This window comes from Dicentrarchus labrax, unplaced genomic scaffold (assembly GCF_905237075.1).
Source record: "Dicentrarchus labrax unplaced genomic scaffold, dlabrax2021, whole genome shotgun sequence".
NCBI lineage: Eukaryota > Metazoa > Chordata > Actinopteri > Moronidae > Dicentrarchus > Dicentrarchus labrax.
Window position 1 is genome coordinate 15,879,149 of NW_026136719.1, and position 21,358 is coordinate 15,900,506.

At 41.1% G+C, this 21,358-nt stretch overlaps 1 protein-coding gene across 9 annotated transcripts in view; it reads left to right on the forward strand.

The window, feature by feature from the left end:
* Nucleotides 1-21,358, forward strand: part of sox6 (SRY-box transcription factor 6) — a 136,741-nt gene that overhangs the window by 84,883 nt on the left and 30,500 nt on the right. For 8 of the 9 annotated variants that reach the window (XM_051379514.1, XM_051379520.1, XM_051379512.1 and 5 more), the window contains 2 exons: nucleotides 12,443-12,566; nucleotides 16,253-16,332. In XM_051379514.1, coding sequence (XP_051235474.1) covers nucleotides 12,443-12,566; nucleotides 16,253-16,332 — 204 coding nt within the window. The remainder of the gene's footprint in view (nucleotides 1-12,442; nucleotides 12,567-16,252; nucleotides 16,333-21,358) is intronic. The other variant, XM_051379515.1, reaches the window with a different exon arrangement.

Here is a 21,358-nt window from a genome sequence, read left to right on the forward strand (position 1 = left end):
ATTTGAAACACCACCAACACACGTGACAATTTAACATATATATGTTAGCAGGGAACTGTTGTTTTTTTCTTCTCCCCACAAGTTACTTATCTCTCTGAGTCTGTGTGAAGGCGCTGGGAGATTACAAGAAAAAGAAATAATGAGGACACTGTTATGTTTTTCTTATTTGTTTCAGGCTCAGCATCACTCAGGCACACTGAGCATTATTTGAGTCTCCTCTTCATGGTTTTCTGTTTTATAATCACACCCACTTTCTCTTGCTCCTAATGGATGAGCAGTCGCAGCAGATGAGCAGCTAAACAGCATCACGTTGATCATCAGACTGGTGATTCTGTTGGCTGGCATGTTCTTTCATATGAATTTTCCTAGTTACAGAACTGTACATGAGTTCAAGGCGCATGTTGCTAAGAAGTGAGATGCATTAGAGTGGTAACGGCAGAATAGTCTATCAAAGTCTTGGGTACAAAATAAAATAAAAACTAAATGCTCTCATGAGATGTGGTGCTCTATGAAACTCAAGTGACAGTACTGTCTATAGCCATGCCACAAGCAATGATTCCTTCACCTCTCACATGGTAATGACCCCAGTTCACGTATTCCTCAAGGGTGGGTCTGTTAAGATACAAACTGGTTTGACTCTCACACGCAGGCACGCAGATAGCCATACACATGCACAGAGGTGATCGTGTACAGTACACAGGCACACAGAAACCCACGCATTGATACACACATCAAGAGAATAAATATTGGTGGAAAGGTCAGGGTGAACTTTATCTTCACAAACAGGCTGGAGAAAGCAGAGCTCCCCAGATGAAACACAGGGACACTGTTAATCCAAAATATTTAATTTAAATTTTGTATCCAATGAAAGCATCAGACTATCATGACATTGTCATTGGCTGTGGCATTGATGTGCCAACCCTGAGTACACTGTGAGATCAGAGATCTGGAAGATTAAACTTACCCCTATGGGGGGCCATTGTCTACCATATTAATATTTTTTTTTTTTTTATTTTATATTTTTTTATATATTTTCACGTGTTTTTGAAGCCTTTAGTGATCTGTTCTGGTTTGTTTATCTCCCTTTGACCTGTTGTTCTCGCTATATACAATTCTAACCTCACTGTCTGTACACACACACACACACACACTATCTGTGCCTCTGCATCCTACCTTTAACCTTGTGTCCACAAAGATACACAAACACACCTACAGAATGTGTGTATCTCTTCCATTTAAAAAGAGAAGTCAAAGATTAAAAGAGAAAAGGGCAGTATTTTTGTTGTCCACTGCAAACTTCAAAGTCCTAAAGGCTTTCTCACATGTGTCTTTAATGGTGTAAAGAAACAGTAGGGGACATGCCGACGATGGTTAAATGCTAAAGGTCCCAAGATTAAAAGATGAAATTCAATTATAGTAGCAATTAGCTGCTCACAATGTATAAGGTAGACAAAAACATTACATTGTAAGGTAGGTTATTAAACCACGTAGCTTGCGTTACTATTTACACAGTTTTAGACTAAATTATGCACAAGTGTTGAGATTCTTCTTATACTATTGTTTTAATACAGACAAAATTATCTTACATGCTGCTTTTTACTTTCAGTTATTATATTTTTAGAAGAGGAAAAAACTAAAGAACTAGGGGAAGCTCTGTAAAAATGTCTTCTGTATTCAGTGGCATGGAGTCTTGCACACTCACACAGTTTTAATTATGGCAGTGGTAACAATGCCATTGTTTACCAAGTTATGCACATTTTAAAAATAATTTTGGCAAAACTTTAAGTTCCCAGGAAACAATTTTATTAGCTTGACAAATCTAGATTTTATGTGCAGATGTGTTCAAGATTGGTCAAGCTAGATGTGAGACACCTGTCATGCATCTAGCTTGATCAGCAGCTATCATCAAGTCATTCCACACATTTTCAATAACATCTAGCGGCTGCTTTAGTCATACCATATCTAATATTTTGTGATGCCGTTGCAGTGTGATTCAGCTGTATGCGTGGGTCACGGTCCTGTTGCAACATATATCCTCACGTCAATCTAAGGTCTTTGTCACTGAGAGGCTGATAATTGGCCTCTATCAGACTGTATTAACTGTTTCCTCCATCCTCACAGTCGCCACACGGCTTGATGCTTCTACCATTATGCTTTGCAGTATGGACTGCATTACAATTTCTATACAGAGCTTTTTACTACAGCTTAAGTAATACACTTTTGTCTAGTGCTGCACACACAAATCATTATCTAACCAGATCTGCCAGCATGAACAAAAATTTCTGTGAAAATGGTGTTTGGTCTATATGATAAATTGGATTTTTGTAGTACTGGTTTGCACATGTTTCTTTATTATTATTAAAAAGAATATGCATGTTATCCATTCCAATACAGTAATTTAATGCACTGATTTTGTTTGGTTACCAATTTAGCAAGCAAAGACTCCAAAACTACAACATTATGGTAAATATTTTAAATCAATCAGATGAGTTTAAATAAACACAGGGCTGTATGGTAATTCAACAAAGATAATAGCGCTAATTTGTGTATTCTCAGTTGCTTTTGTTGTTTTCCCGGCACAAATGATTTTCTCAGTGTGAGACTCTTATTAATGCACTGGCAAAAAAAGCCACAAAAATAGACATTGTTAAAGAGAATGTGTAAGTCCCCCAATTAGCACAGCTAGATTGGAACTGTTAGCATGATAATAAGAGAATAATAGAGCAGGGAAATGATCATGTGTCTGTAAGTGTGTGTGTGTGTGTGTGTGTGTGTGTGTGTGTGTGTGTGTGTGTGTGTGTGTGTGTGTGTTTACTGTGTGCACAAGCGTGTCTATGCAGATGCTGTGCCGTCAGAGCTTTTCCTTGTGTTGAAAAGCTCTGTTTTAGCCTGCTAGTAGGATTATGTGGGGGCATTAACAGCCTAGTCAGACGGGCTTGGCTCTCGCCCAGGGAGGCTCTGTCCAGCATGTTCATCCTCCATTTAAGGAGACTGTTAGCTGATGAAGATGTGCACATGCAAGACTGAAGATAAAAGAAAGCAGTGACCCGACTCATTAGCCTCTGTGATTTAATATATTGACACTTGGATACAAATAATTCCATTTAGTGGACTCTATTGGTGGGGAGGGAGGGATCAATTTAATTACTTATGAAATGTGACTTCTTGTCAGGAAGCAGAAGAAATGCTGACGTTAAACAAAGTCATGGGAAATTTAAACAATAAAGCCATCGTGGCCCCGTTAAAACTTAATGATGCGCAAAAAAGGTGTAATAGATACAACCTCAGCAATGGAAGTAGTGGTTTGCAAATGAAGTTAAGTGGATGAACAGTTGGTATATAATGCCATTTGTCTGTTAAAACAAATTCTTGTGTTAGGAATATAAACAGTAGATTATGTTTGAATGGTCTGGGGTCTGTGGGTTTAGTCCCATTATGGAGTGATTCTGCCTCCTTTTTTCTGGATGAAATGCACCATCTATTTATTTAACACTTAATTGTGAAGCTTTAAGTAATGGTACACAGGCTGGGCTACAAATGCTGATTTGCTGTAAAGTAAAAAGATGAGTGGAAAACTGGATTTAAAAATAAAACATGGGTATATCCAGTCTCCTTTGTTGTAAGTGTAACAACTGATCACTGGCTTTATTGAGTCTCGTTAGACGCAGTCAAATGAAACATATGCTTGCTTGTACTGTGTCTTTGCCAATGAGGCAGGAATGTAGACAAACATAGATCCATTATTGATGTAAATTACACAATAAAGCCATGCTTTTGTGTATTTGGCCTTTGTATTCAGACACCTCAGCAGTTTAAGCAGCGATAATTAAGAGGCTCCATCTGAGATGTGCCACATGAACGGCTGTAATGTGTGAAATCACACCTGAGGGTCTACTAAAAATTAGTCACCTGAGGGGTTTGTCAAGCAGCCATGGGATGGGTTAATTTATGACACAAACTTCCAGCCTTCTATCAGTTTTCACATGTGACAAGAATAATCGACACAAGACAGAAGATTACAGGGCAAATGGGAATGCAAATTAGCCTTTTAAATGAATCATGGTGCTAAATAATCCTGATAACTGAACATCTATTCTTTACATACACATAGGATGAATGTAGTACTTTTATGTTCTGTTTTAATATCACTATAACGCACCTGTTTAGAGCTCCACGAACCTTCCCTCGATGAAGGCAGAGCGCCTACACTTAACATCCATTGTACCCCAAACCCTCATAAGGAAAATATCAGTTGAGGGAGAACACATCCTCCAGTGTGATGTTGATTTAGTTTCCTCTCCCTCACTGCATGGACTGTGTTTTCTTTGCTAATGTTGTGCAAACTGTTTTGTCTTTGCATTGGCTTTGCGTGGCCATCATCCTCAGCAGTGGGCACACTCACAGGGAGAAGGAGCTGCATTAATAGGCTCTACTGTGTACGGGCAGCCGGCAGGGAGAAAGGGGCGCGTGTTTTCTTAGGGCTAGGGTGGCAAAGCAAAGCATTCAGCCCATAGCCAACGCAAAAAAGGAGCTTTTTGTTTTTGGGGGCGGGGGATAGTCCAAGCATTCCCTGACAGAACACAATGAATGAGTTATTTTGTCCTCCACAATTTTTCATATAAATAGAATTGTAGAATTTTATTTTTGTTTTTTCATCCACTTTGCCAAAGTACCGATTTTTTTCTTTTCAATATTTACTTGATTTCATTGCTAATTCTTAAATATAATTAAATCTTCATCTAATTTCTTATCCTGTTTGATCTTTACAAAAATGTTTTTTCCTGCCCGTCATTAGGAGATGATATTTGAGTATGTTTCAAAGTCTCAACGCACTTGTGTCTGTTGCCCCTCCTGACAGTCCTGCTCTCGGCTGAACAACAGAATGGGCTCTGTTGTTTTCTGTGGCCCCAGCAGCTGGGAGGTAATAGTGAGGACAGAGCCTCAGTCTATGATTGGAGGACAGTACAGAGGGGGAAACCCAGCCATAGTGTGGACAATACCATCACACAAATTAGGGGTGGTATTCTCTTTCACAGTCAGACAGAATATTTTTTCTTATTAAAGGTTTTTCCCTCAAATTTTATAATAATTCAACCATAGATTACATGCATATGCATTACATGCACAGGCAATGCCAAGTTCAGAGGGAATTTATATATATTTTTTAGAATGATTTTATATAATACAAAACACAAACAGTGAACAAACAGAGCATATATGTATCCCTGCTTGGTCCAAAGTGTTGAAGATATTTCAAACCTTTACAGACACATTATTTCATAAGCCTCACATACTTAAACCCCTCTGTTTCCCACTCCCCCTACCCTGTTCACATCACAAAGCTGTAGCTGGCTATCTGACTAGCCCGTGTCCAATATTCTTTAGAACATCACTCACCCCCCTGCAATGAGGGTCAGAGGCATTTCACTTATTCCGATTTCCATACAGCGAGGATGTATATGCAGTATAATGATGCCGGCCCCAAACTCACTTGTGGGTTTGTTTATGTCTGTTCTCTTCTTTCCCGTCATTACACATGCTGTTTGAGGGAGTCCCCATGGATTTAGCCAGTTTAATGTGAACCCTCATTTTATGGCCAGACCCTGAAAAAAATATTCATTCTTACTTCCATGTATTTCCCCACCCTCCAAAAAAAAAAAGAACTAATATTATTTGGGAATACAACACTGAATTTGCTGTTTAAAATAATCTGAAGCTTTAAGAGTGTACTGCAGGATTGTGTTGCTGTGTGCACACAACTGATGACATACATTGTGTCAGCATGTAGGAATGCATATTTTAACTAGATCTAATATCTAAATGTTTGCTTTTAGTGTGTTCAGAATCAAACAGACAATGTGATGTAATACAGAGCTATTGCATGAAAACTTAAAAATACACCAATTAAATAGTTTTAAACAAGAAGAACATACCTTAAGGGCTGACTTCTCCATAAAAAAATGTTTTAGATGGATACATTTCATTTAAAGAATTAGCACAATTTGCTTTATGTACACAATTGTACTAAATATACACAGATCACATTTCATGTCTAGAAATGCATTTTTGTTTTTTATATCAATGCATGTTTTAATATTCTGCATATGCACTTATATTTATGTTTATTTTATTTCTGTCTGCCTAGTTTACCATTTTGAGTCATACTTAAGGTCAAGGTTTTGCTCTTCCTACATTTTACTTCAGACATTTAATACTACAGCTACTACTAAGTACTGTGCAGAAATCCTGTAAATGCCAGGCAGTGTACTTAAGGAAACAGTAGCCTGCAGTTTTATCCACAATTCCAAGGAAGTTAGGAGGAACGATGAGATGGAGGAGGACTGGAGTGGAGGGATTTGGGGTGGGTTGTGTTAGGCAAGTCTGAGGGTTGGACTACCCTGCTTTCAAGCTCCCATCGACTTAATATAGACATATTGGGATGGCTGTTTTCCAAGAAGGCTTGTTTTACTGTGTAAGGAATTAGCGGAACAAGAAGTCATCTATTGGTTATTCCCTCTGGATGGGCTGACCTCACTCAGTGTCTGGATTTGCTGCACTTTATCCTGAACAGCACTTAGTGTAGCACACACAGTCATGACTGATGTGCAGTGTTACACTCAAACCTGAGCAAACAGGGCCTACTGTCAGACTTCGAGCTGTACCCCAACAATTCAGTGAAAATATGGGAGTAGTTTCAAGCTAGTGCTTGTACACTGTTGATCTTTGGCTTTAGAGGTCTGTCTTTTACTTTTTCAGGAATGGGTTCTGTACAAGGATTTTCAGATGCAGGAAGGTAGTGAGGAGAAAGGTCAGACTTGACCAGGACAAGGGCCCTTTGTTAGTGACCTGAACCTCTCCAGTGTATTTGCCCTCCCCATTCCAGTGCGCCCATTTTCAGACAAGCAGGAATAATGTGCTTCAGTCTAGTGGGTGGTAATATGAAGACCTTCATTCAAAGGCAGAAATCTGGAGCATCAAAGTCTGGTTCAAATCTATTGATCTATTTGTCTGATTACCATTAGCTGCAGACAAATCCAAACACCATCACATCTCTGTTCGATCAATGTGTATGTCTGCCACGTAACTGTTCACTGTACAGTAGTACTATAACCAAATGACAAGTGACCCGTAGTAAGGGAGTAATATGTGCTTAAAAATCCTTGATTGTTTCATGGGGGAAAAAATCCTGAAGCAACACAGGAGGATTCAGCAGCCCAGAAGTGCTTCTAGTGAGTGATTTTCCTCCTGGTTAGGCTCCAGTACAGTGTACACCCAGCGGGCTGTGTACACAGTGGCGGGTGTTAAAACATATCCTGCTGTCTAGTGTCAGTTTTACTGTGTGTGCTGCTGTTGGGATGTAGCCAGACTTGCCAGCTTCCTCAAGATCACTTTCCCTTTAAATGGATCACAAAAGGTGATTTCTACTCGCAGGAGTTTGGTGTGTAGCTCAGTGGAGAGCAGGGGGGGAATGAAGTGTGAACTATCAGGTCTTACAGCAACAGCTGGAGTCTATCCTCCATGAGTGAAATTACAGAACCCCTCCTATAGAAAATGTGAAAGAGAAGGTTAGTGAGAGCTGCGGATCTGACAGCTACTAAAGTGTGGAAGTAAATGAGATGTCAGTGAAACGTGAGCCCTCCTCAAAATGATTACTGGTGATTGTGATCTTTTGCTAATGGGAAAAGCGCCTATTATAATCTAAATGATTTTACAGAATTAAGAACATCATCACCTTGAGCTTCTTGGAATTTTTAGGCTACTTGCGGTCGACCTGTTGTCAGTATTTTAAAAAAACATGTGAAGGGGTTCTACTCTTACAAGACAAATGAATGCAGAATTATATACAAGATAAACATATGAGTGAGAGGTGTGTTAAAAGGTGTCAAGTAGCAATTAATCAGGATATTAGACCCAGAATCTCACAGGTCCTTTCAAGCTAATAACCATGAAACACTGTGAGAATGAGGTAGATGTTTGTCTGGTTTTGCCCCTTTTGTCTTTTAATCTTGGTAATACTGACTGATTCTGGCAGTAAAAAACAGAAACTCTACCGATTTCCTTCACATAGCGCATTGTGCTCCATAGCGAGTAGCAAACTTGTGCGTGTGGATCAGTGTGAGGGGGTTCAGAAGGAAAGCCGGCAGGGGTTTTTAGGCCTCCTGGGTGCTTTGTAGAGGCTATAACAGACAGTGAAGAACATGGGTGTTGACAGGGGCCCAAGTGAGTGCTGTAATGCGCTGTACATCTCCATTTGCGCTCAGTGTTTTGGAGCTGCTTGCATGTCTGTTGTAGGTGAATGCTTACACGTCAATAAAAACAAAACCACTCGTGCTTTTCATTAGAACGAATAATGTATAGATAAAGGAGCTTAATGCAGGTCTGTAGAAAATATTTTTTGTCTGTATGAAGTTTTTCTTAATCACACAGCTTGTTAATAAATAACTATAAAACTGCATCTTTAATCTAAAATATGTTAAGTGCTATCTGTATTTCACCACAAGTAAGCTTTATAGGAATAATAAAAGATAAATGTAGTAGCAAAAGTACATCATTCATGGGTTAATGCAGTATTAAAACTGAATTTGAGAGCGTGTATGAGTATGTGTGTGTGTGTGTGTGTGTGTGTGTGTGTGTGTGTGTGTGTGCATATTGCATGTGTTGTAAGTGCTAGGAGAAATAAAGGGAGCTCTTTCAAGTCTACCCCGTCTTTTACACCTTGTGTATTTACACATCAGAGCTGAGAGTCTGTCTGAGCCGTCTGACTCGTCCTCTGCAGTCTGACCCCAGGATGGACTGCAGTTGAAAACCACTGTACAGTCAGTTGGGCTACTGTAAGTGCTTTATTGTTAAACTTGGTTAGTTTAGACTGTTTAAGTTTTATTTGCTGAAATGAAGGATCATTTATAAAATAATGAATATAGCTTCTCTAAATAAAACACTGATGCAAAACTAAAAGAGAGTTTGGCAAAAATAAAGTTGTCAACTGTTGTGACTGAACTAAATATTGGAAAAATAATAAATAAATAAATAAATACATTGTTCTGTAATTTTTCCTCCTTAAAAAAAGCAAAGAATAAAACCTAATTAGCTCTTCCATAATATGGTATCCATATAATATCCTACTCACAGTAGAACTGCAAGCCGGTTCTATTTATCAAATAGCAGCGTCTCCTTGAGAGGGAAACAGATTGCGTGCTGGCCTGATACAGACTTCATCAGGTCATCTGAATTGATGATACATGTTGCAAGGCGGCTGAGTTCCCCCAGAAACCTCTGTTGGAGTGCTTGCTGGCAGAGACGGGGGCCTCAGCCAAGTCTGTCTGACTGATCACTACAGATGCTCCTCTTCAAGTATTCCGAGTCAGATCCTTAGTGCTGGGTCTTGAGGGACAAACAATAGCACCTGTTCCTCATAAGATAGCCCATTCATGTATCTTTAATGAAGCCTGGGGGCAGATGGTGTGAAATGACATTATCCAGTACTTAGCAGTGCTAAGACAAAAGAAGAGCAGTGCCAGCACAACAATGCCGCTGTATTTACGAGGAGAAGGGAGGACGCTGCCCAAGTGCCCCGCTCACATCTGCTCCACTTCATTCTCCAACTCTTCAAGATCATCTTGGCAATAGAAATATCCTGGGCACTCAGCCCATACATAGATGAACTTGAGGGTAACTCTTAAAGGGGGGGGTGTAGCTTCAGAGGGAGAGTGGAAGCCACACATGTGTACACAATTTCTTTCTCTATGTTTTTTAAAATATAGTTATTTTTTTCTTCTACTTTAATTTAACAGTGAAATAAAAAAAATCACTTGTTAAAATGTTATAATATGCTCAGCCACTGTGGCAGCTGTTAATTGACAGCTCAACTAACCTCCACTATTTGTTGCCACCTTGAAGCTCCTAAAAATTTGATTTGCCTTTCTTTGACATTAGTTGCCGTAAATTAAACTTTAATGCGTGGAGCTCATTACTGCAAATCACAGCCATTCAAACTCAATGCATTTATTTCCCCTTCAACGCACATTCGCACCCTGTCTTGCCTCAGTGAATCTTGTATATTCTGCTCCATATTTTAAAATAATAATAGTAATAAAAGCTGATATCCCAGATGAAATGGTATCATTTACATTTAGTGCTGGAGAAAAGTACGTCCAAGTATCTAATGCCATTTGCTGATGTCTCTCAGTATTTATATACTATATATAATCAGTATACGTATCTCATATAACTCATATATATTAATTTATGTTGTCACATTTGTATTTTCAAATAAATAATAAAAGCAAATAAATTATGGAATAGTGTAAAAGATAGAAAATATTTAAATGCTGTTTTCATTGTGTAGCATTTTACCTTGTGCGAAGTAGCTGTTCTCCTGGTTGTGTTTTGTTGGTATGATTTGAAAAGAATGATCATAAATGTGTTTATGAACATCCTTTACATTAGACCAGTACGCTTTAAGCTTGCATATACAGCAGTCTTGCACAGATGTTTTGACTTAGGTGAGTGTGTTATGTGAATTTCCGACCAAGACAAAATAGAGACAGAGAGCTGTGAATGATTTGTTCACTTTGAAAAACCGATTTAAAAGTAAAACATCATCACCTCTGGAAATGTAGTGAGACATTCTTTTGTTGTATCAATTTAGCTATAATATTTGACAGTCATTAACTTTACCAAAAAAAAAAAAAAAAAAAGACATAACTTTTAATTTACTGCTGATGCATGTTAGTTAATTCATGAAAATGTATGAACTCCCATGCAACACACTTGTAACACACTTGGAGGGATGTGGACTTGAGGGAGCCCTTTTCTGCCCTGTGACTACCGCACATTCAGCAACAGACTCCATCTGGTTTTATAGTCCAAATACACAGACAGAGAAAAGCTGTGTTCCCCAGTGTCTCCCCCCCGCCTGTCACTGGCCCTACCTCATGTTGTGACATTAATTATTGTGTTTTTCCATATGTTCCATACATGCAAGGCCAAGATCCATCTTTCATCCATTCAGCCTGGAAACTTGGAACACAAATCCCTATAAAGAAATGTTTTATTTAAGGTCATTTGTCGCAGTCTCCTTGGCCATTTATTTTTCTTCAGCAACAGCACATTTTGCAGAATTACTTTTTGGAAGAATTACATACTTTTCTATTCTTCTATAATGCACTTTCTGCCCTTGCACTTCTGTAAAAGCTCAGTAGACATAAAATGGTTCTATTTATTTAGTTTTCAGTCTAGCTCTGCACCTCTGGACAGATCAATAAAGTAGTTTTAAGTAGGTTTAGCGTGTTAGCTGTGAGAGAAACTGGGTGCGACTACTCCGGTAAAGGGTCTACAGGGGGAGCAGCATGGGCTGAGAAGTGGAGATCATAGCAGACCTCAGCCAGAACATGGGGGGAAAGTCATTGCTCAGAGCAGGTTGATTTCATGCCCCAATGCAGCGGCAGTAATTGCACCCAGACCCGTTTTATTGCGAGTTGATTTTAAGGAGGGATGAATGGAGAAACATTCTGTAAAGTGTTTATTTTGGGGGATGACCTTTATTAACCCATTTTCCAGGCAGGTTCCCCTGAGGTGGCCTGGCTCAGTGCTAGATTAACCCTCGCAGGCCCATGGTAGTCGGGCTGCTCCCCATCATAGAGTTTCAGGAAGCAGAGAATGACAGTAAGATTGGACCTTGCAACATGTGTGCAAAACCCCCACACAACACTTTTGAGACATAAGCTAGTCACCCACCCTTGACACACACATGCAGGGAGTTTGTGTTGATATTCCCAGTAGGCAAGTCAGCAACAGACTGGATGATGAAGGTTAATATGTGAGTGAAACAGACAATCAGAGAATGACAAATAGAGCAAGTAGTTTTTCAACTGCCTGCTGTTTTTCCACTGCTGAAAACAGAACACAAATGATTGTTTTTGTTATTGATTGTTTTGATTTTCTTTTATCATCTAAAGAATGACCATCTAAGATTATGTTAGTTGATCTTTCCTTGAGTGAGTTTGTGTGTATGCATGTACAGTACATGCTGATCTGCACCTGTGCAATACATTCAGTAATCCTGATAACATCTACTGCAACAGCAAGGGTGTTGGTGAGTGCTTATTTCCACACGTATAGAACTTTTCTTCAGAAGCCGTACGGATCTACTGAGCTTCTCTGTTCTCTGTCCTGCATGTCGCTTTCTCTAACTGATGCTGGAACAATGTGCGTACACGGGGCCTTTGATGTACCGGAGGTGAAATTATAGTTTGGATTAAGAGCAGGGGTAGCTTGGCCAGGTATTGTGTGAGCACACGAGGGCCGTCATTGCCGCAGAGCCCCCTGTCAGCGCGTGTTAGCAAGAGCTGTGATCTGGCCTCCCCCCTGAGTGGGCTCTGTGTTTCTGTGTACCATGACTATGCTTAGGCCTCTCTCTGATCTCCGCTCCCTATCTGTTCAGCAGGTCCAGGGTCACATGCCTCCGCTCATGATCCCCATTTTTCCACACGACCAACGCACTCTGGCAGCAGCAGCCGCCGCCCAGCAAGGCTTTCTCTTCCCTCCAGGAATGTCTTATAAGCCAGGTATGCTTGCAACTTAAGTCTTAATTTTATCCTTCCCCCTTTCTCTTTGCTTGCTATGTCATTTCGCTTACACTGTAAATCAAATTATATTATTACTGTAAAAGTTGCATAACAAATGTATGGCAACAAACAAATGCTTGAATCACACTTGAGGCCACTGGCATGCTCTGCTCTGTCTGAACTTGGACTCGAAACCAAGGCCTGGGAATGTTCTAGTCGATGTGGAACAATAGATATGGGTAGAGAAGCAGAGGAATGTAAACATGTCTTCAACATGAGAGTAGCTTTAAGGAGTCTGTTGGCTGCCATTGTCTTCAAGTATGCACTGATAGAGATCCAATAACACAGGAGATGAACCTTGCATGAAAAGTCTTCCTATTGTTATATGCCTAAAAAGCAAGTCTCCTATTACAGTTTAACACAATTATGATAGATAAATTAAGTAATTAAAAGACAATTAAAAGGTGAATAGTTTATGGCTGATGTAAGGAACAGGTTTTCCCGCACGTATAACTCATTCATTTTTTCAATGCCTGTAACGGCATGCCTCTTTCTCTCCCTTTGTCTTTTGAATTGAGTTAAAGAGAAGCCTTCCACAGCCTTCAAAATAAAAAAATGTTTTTTTGAAAAATTGTTGCAACATGTTTACTGATGCCCTGCCAAAGCAGTAACCTCAAACACCCTTGTATCCTTGTGAAAATTAAAGATGTGCCACCACATACTACTGTCAAAACATCCATGGCCTAAATTGCACCCTGCTTCTCAGTCTAAGCTTTTCACCTCACATCGCCTACTTGGTCCCATGGCCAAGCAATATTTAGACGTGTCTATTACTTATTCAATCAAATTAAACTGAAATTGTACATTTAAAAAAAATGTTTTCCTATTTTTGCTTCTGCACATGCAAATAGAAGGCGTCAAAGAGGAAAAGATTTATGAGTCAGCTTGTAAAAGGAAAGTCCTCTTGTCTATTGTAAAATACCACCAGAGCAAGGTAGAGGACTGAAAACGGAAAAAGAAACACTAGGAAGTCAGCAGGTTTGCAGCAGAACATTAAAAGGTGTGGTAGTGCAGTTAATGAATTAACTATAAAACCACAGGATGAAAAAGAAAGTCAGCTATTTTGGAACTATGGAGCCATGACAGCTTAAACAAAGTGCCTGAGGGGGAGACTTTTACCAGTGTGCTTCCTGCAATAGGTTTGACACGGAAAATGTTTTAGTTCAAATAACAGGAGCTATTATGGAATCATGGTCAGGGGTCGCCATGTGTATGGTTCTTGCATAATTCATGAGTTCATGGAGAAATAGCAAAGGGGTTCTGAAAATGACTCCTGTAGTCAGGAGAGGTATTTCAAAACCTCTATTATTTCCACCCATCCAACACAATATACACAATATATCCAGAGAGTACAATGTTATCACCACCACCTGCAGGGTATACAGGATGGCACTGTGTCCTTTCTCCATGAAGTGAGTGGCCAAGCATTCACTTCCAAGACTAAGGCACACTAATCTGATGTTATCATTATGAGACAGCTCCCAGGGACCACTGCTTATGACCCCCAGCCCTGTGGTGCTCACATGGCAACAGAGTCATTCTGGCACCATGGTGGTAAGTCATCACCCCATCCACTAGCTGTGCTCAATGGCCTGGTGTTGCATGGTAGACAAGCACAGTCATAGAAACACCAACTCCTCTTTTAAACAAATAGATACAAGTTGGACTTCCCTGATTTCCCTTCAGTCTGATGTGCCTCTAATGGACCTGCAGAATGACCCCACAGTCTTTGGGCTCCTCTGCCAGTCTTCCTTATAGACATCCTGCTGGCAGTTGACAGTTTCAACACATTTTTAACTCAAATAAATCAAATTTACTTTGGTTTGTCATTTTTGTCTTACCCTATGGCCTCATCAGATCTACTTCAGAATGCCAACAATGTAAAAAGAAGTGCCTCGTTTATGTGAGCAGCTTCTGTAATTCAATAAAATGTAAAAGCCAGTGAAAAGTTTTGAGGGTTGCAGTCATATAGGTTATTCATCATCATTTGATCTGGTCTAAGAAAGGTCTCAGCTGCATCTGTCAGCTCTCAGCAGATCTATGACTTGTATTTCATGGCACCACATGAGCGGGGAAATATAGACTGTTGTGACCATGGCGTCACCTGCACTACTCCCCTCCCCCTTAGAATTCAGAGTCCAGGTTCTGGGCATGGGACCAGCCATAGCCCGTTAAAAAAACCCACAGTTTTAAATGTAATTCCCTTTCACCAGTGACGCTAACGTGGCACAGTGCCCATTCTGCTGGAGTCTGGTGCCTTAACATAGACTGTGCGTGCACCCAAGACCCAGGCCTTGGAGCCCGAGACCCCCCAGCGGCCGTGGTGTGCTCACTTAGCGCATGACCCTCTCCAGGTTTCACATGACATCTAAAGACATCCAGCCATTTATTATTCCCAAATCCTACGTCACAGACAGCATAGAGAGAGCGAGACAGAGAGAAAGCGATACCAAAAAGAGGTGTAGAAATAACCACAGTGCACCCCCGCACATCCAACCCAGCACTATTTGAAACCACTTCTGCTGTGTGATTTTATTTGCTACTAAATGGGGATTGAATTTCCATGGCCTGTATCACATTGTGCTGTGCTGTACAAGATTGCAAAGTGAGGCGAGCGGGCGAAAGCAAAGTGAAAGAGAAGGTATATACATTTACCTTGTCTGTGGCTTAATGGCTCCATATGTTTGTGAGAAGAAGTGACAGGCAGAAGTGGGGTCTGAGCGAAGGCCAACTACCCCTCCCCGCTCCCACTGTGTAGCCCACCTCCCCTCATCCAGACACATGCTTCAAACCAACCTCTACGAACGCTGGGCTGCCCTGTCTCACTGGGGCTGTTCTGTCCGTCTAAACACACTAGGTTGAGTGTGTGTATGAAAGCGTCTGGTACTATACACCCCCATGGATATCACTCATACAGCAGCCGTTTAATATCCCTGTCTGACAAACGTGCTGATGGCAGGCCAACAGTAGTGAACAGTAATGAATAGTGCTGCTATTTGGAGACCAATTCTTCCTTGCTTGATCACAATGATATGTGAGATGAGAATGTGTGGGGTTTTTAACCTTGTTATTGTGACTGCACACTTGTTCTAACCAGTTCGCCTACAAGTGCTTTCCCTCTGCTGCCAAAGCTATCACTCAGAAACAAACAATGTAGTGTTGAACAATAGCCAGACAAGTCTACAGCTGTATGAACTGCCTGAGAGAACATGCTGGTGCTTTTACATAATCGCTAACTGAATAGCAGCGGAGATATTCAACGTTTATTCAGAACACACGCACACACGCACACAAACACACATAAACCTTAAAAGAACTCCTAACTTGTTAAACTATGTCGTGGTTATTGTTGTCATGGTATTTTCCAGGAGGAGTACTGTGCAGGTGGAGGAAGGAGGGAATGGTGTGAAACGTTCCTAAGTAATCCTGCTCCAGTCAAACCAGCTTAGCCTTTTGTTAATGCAGATGTTTGGGCTTGAAGCCGAGGGCTCGTTGCAATGTGCCACATTGCTGTGGCAAAGTAGTGGAGGGCCCAGGATCTGTGTTGGCACTTGCCTGGTCGCTGTGGGCCGGCTCATTGTCTGAACCTGTATGCATTGTTGTCTCTCTCTCTCCCTCTCTGACAGGTGATAACTACCCGGTGCAGTTCATTCCATCCACAATGGCAGCTGCAGCAGCGTCAGGACTCAGCCCCCTCCAGCTTCAGGTATGTACAGTACTATGACAAGGAATGCTAGGGACGCCCGCCAAGCCCAGGGCAGAAAAGATGGCTAAGCAGCTGTACGCTAAGTAATGAGCTGCACACTAAATAATCCTGGAGGCCCCCAGCTCACACACGCTTATCACCTTACATATGTAATTTATCCTGTTTCATAGAGGATTTATCCCCACTAGCTCTGCCAGACAGAGGAGTTAGGAAGATAATAGTTATTAGAGGGAATGAGAGTCACTTTGGTTGCCTTAATCACCTGCCAGTGAATTTATCAGAAGACAATTGACTGTGTAAGCAAAGAATCTCCTTCCTATTGCTTTTATCTAGTAGTACCATTGTAATATTTATTTTTATCTCTGTGAGGAAATAAAATAAGAGCAGAAAATGGGCTATATATGTGTGTAGTAAAACCAAACTCATGGTATGTTATACAAAGTGAGGCTGAGTAGGGGTTTAGAGCCACAGAAAATGCTGGGATAGACTCCAAGCCCTACAGGCTCCTCCAGGACTTTTCTCACACATCATTTAAAAAGCTGAACCCAGGTCAGGGCTTAACCTGAGGCCATAATGTTTAATATAGATAATTATCTGTTCTATCCTTCAAGCTGTTATGATTATGAATACTACTGTTACCAGGGCTTTTCTCAGCCTGTGTATGATCTTTGTTTCCAAATTGGTGATAATGATTCCCTTGCTGACTTTCTACTGACTTTTCTTTACATAAAAAAAAAAAAACACAGTGGAAGCAGCTACAGTGCTGCCCATTGCTTTTCTAAATATCAGTTTCCTTTGCATTTCAGAGTAATTGTAGATCTTAAGTCTATTTGAAACTAGAAATCAGTACTGTTCTTTGGAAACAAAAGAAGGAAACAAAGGATTAAAAAGCATCTTCACTAACATATGGTTAAGTGGCCACCACTGCGTGCTCAACAGCAGTGAAAAGTTATTGAAAGCTGCAACATGTGATGCTCCACAGCAGAAAGCAGTATGCCAAGATTAAATAAGAGAGCTCAAGACTTGGGGGGGACCCTGATATATGTGGCATTTGTCCTTCTGAGGCTACCACTGTCAGTGTTAACGAGCCTTGGCAAGTTCCAACAATGCATGCAGCTGGCTCCAAAGAGCTGTGCGTCATTATACGACCATGAGAAGAGCCATCAGAAGCATGAAAGGTGTTAAATGAGTCCACTCGTGTTTGAAGACGTGTGTTAGTGAGAGGAAAAGATGGAGACTGCGTAAGTGAGTATATTTCTGAGGGTGCATATGTCTTGCTTAGTTTGGGTATCATGGAGAAGTCCATTGGAAAGGAGTGGTAGTTCAGACAGGCATGCTGAGTCTTTTTATAGCAGTGTATGAGGTCAGATGAGACAGTCATATATCTGAAGGTTGGGGTGAGTAGGGGAGACGAGTCTAGAGTGATTAATTCTGATTATGTATCTAACCCTGGGAATGGGCAAAAACAGTGCCTCCAAGACCATGACTTGGCTGACCTTTACAGAACACAGTAAACAAAAAGAGGTGCATTTTCCATTAATTGAAGTCTGTCAGCCTGTCACATATTCCGCCTGCTGGCTGCTATTTACCCTGCATAGAGACTCCCCTTAAAAAAGCAAGGCAAGTCAAACATGCCCTTTTCTACATAGCTGGGATCAACAAACCATGTGACTGCCACCACTTCCTCTACAAAGCACTGGGAGCCTGCTATGATTAAAAACATCATATCAAGCCAGACATGGAATTAAGTTGGAGTAGTCACCTCCCTTTTAGAGCAATAATAGCACCAGCACAGTACAAATGCGACAGCTACTTTGAACTCAACACATTATGTCCAGAGTTATAATGATGCAATTTATAATTAAAATAAAATAAAATAAGCTGTTTTACGGCTCCCCAGCAAATATTACTTATTACTTTCGTTATTATTGGGTTTATTCTTCATGCATCATCAAGCACAATACTCCACTAACCCTTTAAACTGTCCTGAGCTTTTCTAGTTTCACCTCCAAGCTCATTCTTCATCTTCCTCACACACACCCACAAATAAAAATCCCACACACATATGGCTGAATAGGCTGCCACCCAATTAAAAAATCTCTTCCTGTCAGCTGCATGGCAAGGTATAATTTTCACCAATTTACTCAGTGTAGATTGTGCAATATATGAACCTTAAAAATTATCTTATTGGAAGAATTAATTCCCACAATGCTGCAGAGGTAATGTGATCAGCCATCCAGTCAGAGAGGCAAGCCGCTCCGTCAGTCTTAATGTTGGCCACGCAGCCTCTTCACAATCTCCTCTGTCATAACAGTCTGAGATCCCCACCCCCCCATTTCCCACCCTTTCTCTCTAAGAGAAGAAAACCCAACAAGGTAACAAAGGCTTAGAGCTGATGGATGTAAATGAATCTTCCAGGATGCGTTTGAGTGTTGGAGACTGTAATTTGCTTGTCAATACAGGGTGGTAGCATCACACTGGTGGCTGGCAGTCTGCAAGTGGCTGTCACCAGGCATTGCTGTACCACAGGGCAATTTCACTCAATGTTTTCCTGACAGATTGGCTCTCGTCCTCAACTCACAGGAGAGGAGGCGGGTAAACTATCCCAGCGCGACATGCCCCTCTTCATTAGTGCCCACACAGGGCCGGGATGAGCCCAGGACCAGCAGGAAACAATGGCTCCATCCCTGCCTGTCCTTCCCTGATTACAACTGACACCTCTCACCGAACAGAGGAAATTGTGCTCAGATTGTACCCGAATCTGTCCAGACACCTACTATATTCAATTGAGTGAAGCGACAGGAAGGGAATTTCCCTAATTCCACAAAAGAATTTTCTATTTGGGATAGCACTTAATTTGCTGTTTGTACACTATACCTTGCATCAGTTGCCAAGTAAAAAACAATTTACTTAAGGCCAATATGAACTTAATATATCCTACCCCTCCTTTTTACAGAAGCACTAAACAGGAGGAGGACCTTTGAGAAAGTCCTGTTTCCTATCATTGGAAGCAGACTTTAGGGTTTAAGGCATTTTAAAGAAAGCATTATTGGATCAAACAGAACATCTGGGTTCTCTGTATGCAGTATCACTGTTAGGACTAAACAAATAGAAACCCTCTGCTTTCACTCAGTCAAGGCTCCATTTTCTATCTCTTGCTGTCTCTGTCTCACTGTCTTGCTTTTCCAATTTCCCATCCACATCTTGAACCATCTCTAAATGTCTTAGTTTGTATATTTCTCTTTAAATTACTCCCATCCTCTTTTTTCCCCACATTCTGTCTCTGTGTTACTCTTGCTCTTTCCTCCCTGAATTGTCCAGGTCCATCACATCCTACTCCTTTACAGTACTGGAAGTCGAGCCACTTGAGTTAAGACTTAACGCTGTAATTAACTTTCACGTCGCATTTTCTATGGCATCTTTCTAGGCCCATGATAAACCTGGGCCCAGCCTCAGCTCATGCTCCTACTGTAAAGATGAAAAGCAGCCCACATGCTCAGCAACAAACCCGAACCAGATCTCAAGCAGACACACACTTCTGGAGGAGTACTCAGAGAGGCTTAGACGACTGGAGTGATAAGAAAGAGTGTTACACAGTCAGAGACAAACAGGAAGAAAGTGGGAGAACAGCAACCGCACATTATCTTTTGTTTGGATGTAAATGCCTGTGTAGTACAGATGTGAAGAAAAAGGCTTCCTTCATTAACAAGTGAAGCACTTTTGACTTTGAAAGAGAGAAAGAGAGAGAGAGGAGGAAGGGAGAAAAGAGAGAACAGACATACTGTAGCGAGCAGCTGTTTCTGTGTTTATGAGCAGAGGAGCTTGGTCTTTGAAGGTAACCCAGAGCAGTGCAGCAATGCTAGCTGTGTGTGGAAGGCTGGCTAATAGGACAGCTAGGTGAGCAGCTGGATAGAGGCAGTGGTGAACAGAGGGACAGATGGACAGATAGAGTGGATAATGCAGTGAGCTGCACTGAATGGGAGGGCTGGCTCTGGGGCCCCTGGGCCTGGAGAACCCACACACACACACACACACACACTCACACAACTGTTTGTGTGTGTGTGTGTGTGTGTGTATGTGCCAGAGAGAGAAACTGATAGAGAAAGACTTAAATATACATACTGTAGATGTAAGGTAGAGATAGGCCAGAGGAGGGGTTAGAGCAGAGCAGGTTGGGTGCCAGCAGATGAGACAGATGTTAGGCCATACTGGAAAGCATCGGCACAGTGCACCAGGACGCCTTCCTCCACTCCTGACATCTGGGCCTAGCCTGGGTCAGCCTGCCTAGTCGCCCTGGGCAATGAGCCTGTACAAGCCTTGTGGCAAACGGGGCTGGCGCTGTGCTGCCTTTTAAATGGTGTGGTGCACTGAAGCACAGTTAATGCCCTCATATCCAGCCTAGTGCTCAGCGCCCAGGCCAGGCAGAGGTGAATGAGACATTGACAGACAGACAAACAGACACACTCACACACAAAGAGTGTGATTAAGAGAGTGTGGCAGAGCTCAGATAATGTTCACCTCACAGAAAGTACAGCAGACTTTAATTGGTATTATGAATTGTTATGGGTTTAATGGAATTTGTTTGTTTTATGTTTATATTTTTATTTTAGTTGTAAATGTGCAATGTGCCATCATTGCTATCAGCAATAAATTTGACAAATAAAAACAAGATGCACATTTGTTTTTCCACAGATATTTATTTTTCTCTTTATACTACTAGACATATGCTCTGACATATGCTCCAGTGTTTGTAGAAGGAAAAAAGCATAGGTGGAAGTAAGTCGAGCAAATTAACGTTTTTCTCATAATTTATGAAATTTTATATTGAGCTATAGTATCAATTATTTTATTAAACAAACAGAGGCTGCTCGTCTTAATTGCATCATACTTCTGAGATGTCTAACATCATCAGCAGAGTGTGTAAACTCAGTTTAATGTCGCAGGCAGAAAAGTGAGCCTCCCCGTTTAACCTCTGCTGCCTCCAGAGGGCTTGTTTTTAATTACCAGAGGCTAACAGGCTGACCTT